This window comes from Protobothrops mucrosquamatus, unplaced genomic scaffold (assembly GCF_001527695.2).
Source record: "Protobothrops mucrosquamatus isolate PMUCROS unplaced genomic scaffold, P.Mucros_1.0 scaffold15323, whole genome shotgun sequence".
Lineage (NCBI taxonomy): Eukaryota > Metazoa > Chordata > Lepidosauria > Squamata > Viperidae > Protobothrops > Protobothrops mucrosquamatus.
Window position 1 is genome coordinate 722 of NW_015401091.1, and position 4,534 is coordinate 5,255.

Genomic DNA, 4,534 nt, shown 5'->3' on the forward strand with positions numbered 1-4,534 from the left:
TGAGATAGCCCTAGGGCAGGTTGAGATTTCTGCTGACTTGGTCTCTGTAGAAATGAACTCGGGGGGGGGGGGGGGGAAAACAACAGAGCCAGGCCAGTAGGGGAACAGGCAACTCAAGGATGATCTCAGCAAGGGAGGAGATGGAGGATATCACAGGCCAGGCAAGTTGATGACAGGCAGAAAACATTTATGATTCGGCTAAGGGGAAGAGGGGAAACTGAGGTCTCTCTGCATTTTCTTCCAGGGTGAATCACCCCAATATCTTACAACTGATTGACACATTTGAAACGAGGAAGGAATTCTACATTATCCAAGAATTGTAAGTTTGACTGAGAAGTGATGATAGATATAGATTAGATAGATAGATAGATAAATGAGATATGCAAAAAGAATACAGAACATTAATATTAATGTACTGAAGTTATTTCTTTTTCCCCCCAGGCTGATATGCCAGCTTTATTTGATTGTATTTATTTATACTTTCCAAGGAAATGAAAATAGCATATACAGCTTTCATATACCCCCATTTTTTTCAACTCAACTATTCTATTAGATGGTTTAATCCAGAGAGTTTTGTGGCTGATATGAATTGAGGCCTTTCCACTCCTAGGCTAGGATTACTCAACACACCAAACCAAGGGTGCACAGGACCCCCAAGCTGCTCTCAGAAGACTTGAGAGCAAACAGACAGCCTCCCCTAACGTTATCACCAAATCAGACCTTTTAATGCCACAAAAGGAAAGAATAATTCTACATATGAAAGGGAATATATAAATAATTTAATTTTACATTTTTTAAATTGCAGCTGCCCACTTCTTTGCCCCGGCTGCATCCACAAATTTCTGGTCTGCAGCCGTTAACATGTCAAAGGAGTCATCTTTGGGATGGAGAAGGTTGCCACTCCTGCCCCAAACTAAAATCAAACTATACTTTAGCACGATGGATAAACTGAACCAATGTATTGTGGTTTGTAAACATGTTTGATGGTTTATATAAATGCAGCCAAATATGTCTATAGCAGATGATAGTTAAGCAAGCCTTGGCTTAGTGGATATATAATCCAGCCCAAGTGTGATTCACCCCGCCTTCAGATTGCTTCTGTTTAGCATTCTGAACAGAGAAACTCTGCATATGTCAGGCTCTACCCTGGCATGATATGCACGGCGTCTTTGCCTAGTACTTAATCATACCATAGCTTTGCTGCAGAAGTCCAGATGAACAGTAGATGGTAGCAGTAGATGTTATGTCTTTGTATGCCACTGAGTGGCCATCTGGGGTCTACTCAATTCCACTTGTCAAGCTGGCTATGGTATTCCCTACAGGGCTACTGGCGGCGATGTTTTTGACTGGATTCTAGACCAGGGCTACTACACAGAAAAGGATGCCAGCAACGTTGTGCGGCAAGTGCTGGAGGCATTAGCTTATTTACATAATCTGCACATTGTTCACCGCAATCTAAAGGTAAAGAAACGGCACTGAATGCTAAAGCCAAAATTTTCAGAGCAACTATCCCCTCTAGTGGTTTTACCTGGGATAGCTGTCCTTTTAGCACTGGAAGACATTTTCATGAATGGGGGGACAACGCACCCTTTTCTCCCTGTTGTGAAGGAGAGTGCAAGGAAGGTTGCTAATTTGGGGCTCTTTCTTTTAGCTGGAGAATCTTATGTACTACAACCAGAATAACCGCTCAAAAGTGGTTCTGCGGGATTTTTATCTTTCACGCTTTGAGAATGGTGCCATCACAGAACCATGTGGGACTCCTGAATATTTAGGTATGTACTTGCCTTCGGACAGAGAAGAAATATCCCAGATGTGACATACTTTCTCCTTGCTACATTTGCAAACTGTCCTGAAAAAGAACTGCACAGTCAAATATTCAACAAGTGGAGTTTTTCTCTCCGTAAGACAGAAAAGCTCACCTCTTAAATTTCTGTTCTTTGTGCATCGACAGAGTTCTATTGGGAAATGTGAAGTAGCAAATCTAGCATCTGCCTCTTGCTGCACGGGATATGTCTTGCTCACATTTTCTATAGTTGTCTTTGATCCATTTGTCTGCCCTCCCAGCTCCTGAAGTGGTTGCTCGGCAACGCTACGGACGTCCTGTTGACTGCTGGGCTGTTGGAGTTATCATGTTTATTCTGTGAGTTCCATTTGTGTGTGTGTGTGTGTGTGTGTGTGTGTGTGTGTGTGTGTGTGTGAGAGAGAGAGAGAGAGGGGGGGGGAGAGAGAGAGAGAGAGAGAGAGGAAGGGAGGAGGAGGGGAGGGGAGAGAGAGAGAGAGAGAGAACGCGCCGGCATATCAGAATGTACAGAGAACGGGCAGGTCCATATTTTTGCAGTTGCTTTGCTAGGACTATCAGATCTGAGCTACACAACAGCAAACAGCTGCTAAATAGAAGTGATATGGAAAACATTAATTCTTTGCTGCCATCTAATGGTTACCAGGATTTCTGTAGCCTTGATATGCTATGCTAGGTGGACACAATAACCCTCCTAATCGAGCACATTTGAAGCACATCAATCCAAGGAGTGAGGTGAGAGCCAGCAGGTCCCAGGCTAGAGGGGGCTGTTATATAAACTTTTTTCAGCTACTTCAGCAACCAAGCAACCCCCTCCCATGTATCCTTTGGACGGATTGGGAGAAGGATTTCATTCATACCCCCCCACCCGATATTCATTTAGAACAGACATGTCAAACACAAGGCCCAGGGGCCGGATGTGGCCCGTGACATGGTTTCATGTGGCCCGCGAAGCCATCCTGGAAACAGTGAGGGAATGGCCCCCACTGCCTTGGCCCCAGCCCAGGCCGCCCGGGAGCCAATGTACAATTTTGTGGTGGCCATCTATGCTGAAACGCATTCAGTCTTAGCTCCACAAGGCCGTCTGCAAACAGCAAGGGACTGCCCCTGCCACATTGGCCCCGCCCCCTGGGTGCGCGCTGGGGAGGTGTCACCCTTTGTGAGGAATGAAGAAATGCACCATCGCCTGGAAGTGGCCAGCAAATGGCCCTCGCCTACTTCACATATCTGGCTTGATGGGCTCCAGGGGAGGGGTTTCAGCAGGCAGTGGGGCGCTGTCCTCACAGCGCCAAGAGGCTGAGCCAGGTGGCGCGAATCCAAAAAGAAGTGTGCCGCCACTCAGCCCCCAGCCTGCTGATTTCAGCAGGCAGCAAGGTGCAAAGCTGGCAAGCTTCACACTGCCCGGCTCAGCCTCTCGGCGCTATGAGGAGAGGACCCCACTACCTGCCGAAATCAGGCAGGCTAGGGGCAGGGTGGCGTCACACTTCTTTTTGGATTCATGCTGCCTGGCTCCGCCTCTCGGCACTGTGAGGAGAGCACCTCGCTGCCTGCCGAAATCAGGCAGGCTGGGGGCTGCATGGCATTGCACAGGTAACATTGACTCTCACGCTGCTCATGGCATCCCCTCCCTCAAAGCCCACCAAGCCAGATATATGAAGTAGGCGAGGGCCATGTGCTGGCCACTTCCAGGCGATGCTGCATTTCTTCATTCCTCATGAAGGGTGACACCTCCCCAGCTGCGTTTCTTGCCTGTTTTTCTCCCTCCCTCATCTCAAATATTTTCCCATCACTGTTCTTAGGAAGGAAGGAAGGAAGGAAGGAAGGGAGGGAGGGAGGGAGGGAGGGTCTGAGGGAAGTCCTGCCTTAGTCCTGCCCAGCTGCCCTTTCACCATCCCTTTGCCCCCTCCTCCTGGCCTATCCTGGGGGTCTCCCATCCTATTGCTAAGGAAGCTTTGGATACAAAGCCGGATCTCCTCCCATGGAGAGGGAGTGGGGCTCCCTCTGACTTTGCCCTAATACCCATCATGAGCAACCTGGCTAAGGAGAGTAAGCACAGCAGCAGCAGCCTTGAGGAGGAGATAAGTGCAGCTGCCCCCCCCGGGGTAGTGGGGCTGGGCTTGGTGCGCGGGTGCTTGAGGACCGGCCTGGGTGTTTGACCTCTGTTGCCCAGGGCTCCGGGAAGCCTGCTGCACCATCCAGCCCTCCCTCGCATGGCCTGAGAGGAACAGTGAGGTTCTTCCAGTGGACCATGCCTTGGCGCTTGCCCTGGTCCCACCCCCTTCTGCCAGAGACCCTCAGATCTGTCCCATTCCTGCCCAGGCCCCACAGGTATCCTTGATGCGAACGATGTAGAGCTGGCCATACCCACCCAATAGGCCACGCCCACCCTGGCCACACCTGCCCGGCCCCCCAAGGACAACCGCAATGCTGATGCGGCCCTCAATGAAATTGAGTGTGACACCCCTGATTTAGAAGGATTAGGGGAAAAGCTAATTTTAATTCTGGAATATAGCCACACAGAAATCTCTGACTTTCTTGCACTACAATAGGATGCCAACTGTTGTGTTTCAGGTTTCATTCTTATCTGCAATAAGATTCTAAACTAGCTAAATTGTGTCTTCTGCCAAATCTAGTTTAGACTTGAATTAACATTCAGGGACTGGAGACCTTTGTTTTACTGCCGAACGCGGGTATGAAGCCTAAGAGTCATGTTGGGACAAGTTAACATAAGTTGAA

The 4,534-nt window shown here is 48.9% G+C and overlaps 1 protein-coding gene across 1 annotated transcript; it reads left to right on the forward strand.

The window, feature by feature from the left end:
• Window positions 1–244: 244 nt before the first annotated feature.
• LOC107301647 (caM kinase-like vesicle-associated protein) lies at window positions 245–2,144 on the forward strand (the record flags this gene model as incomplete). Its single annotated transcript, XM_015830842.1, has 4 exons — window positions 245–319; window positions 1,323–1,461; window positions 1,652–1,772; window positions 2,065–2,144. Coding segments are annotated over 4 exons (415 nt in total), but the record flags the coding sequence as incomplete, so codon positions are not given.
• Between the last annotated feature and the right edge of the window lie 2,390 nt (window positions 2,145–4,534).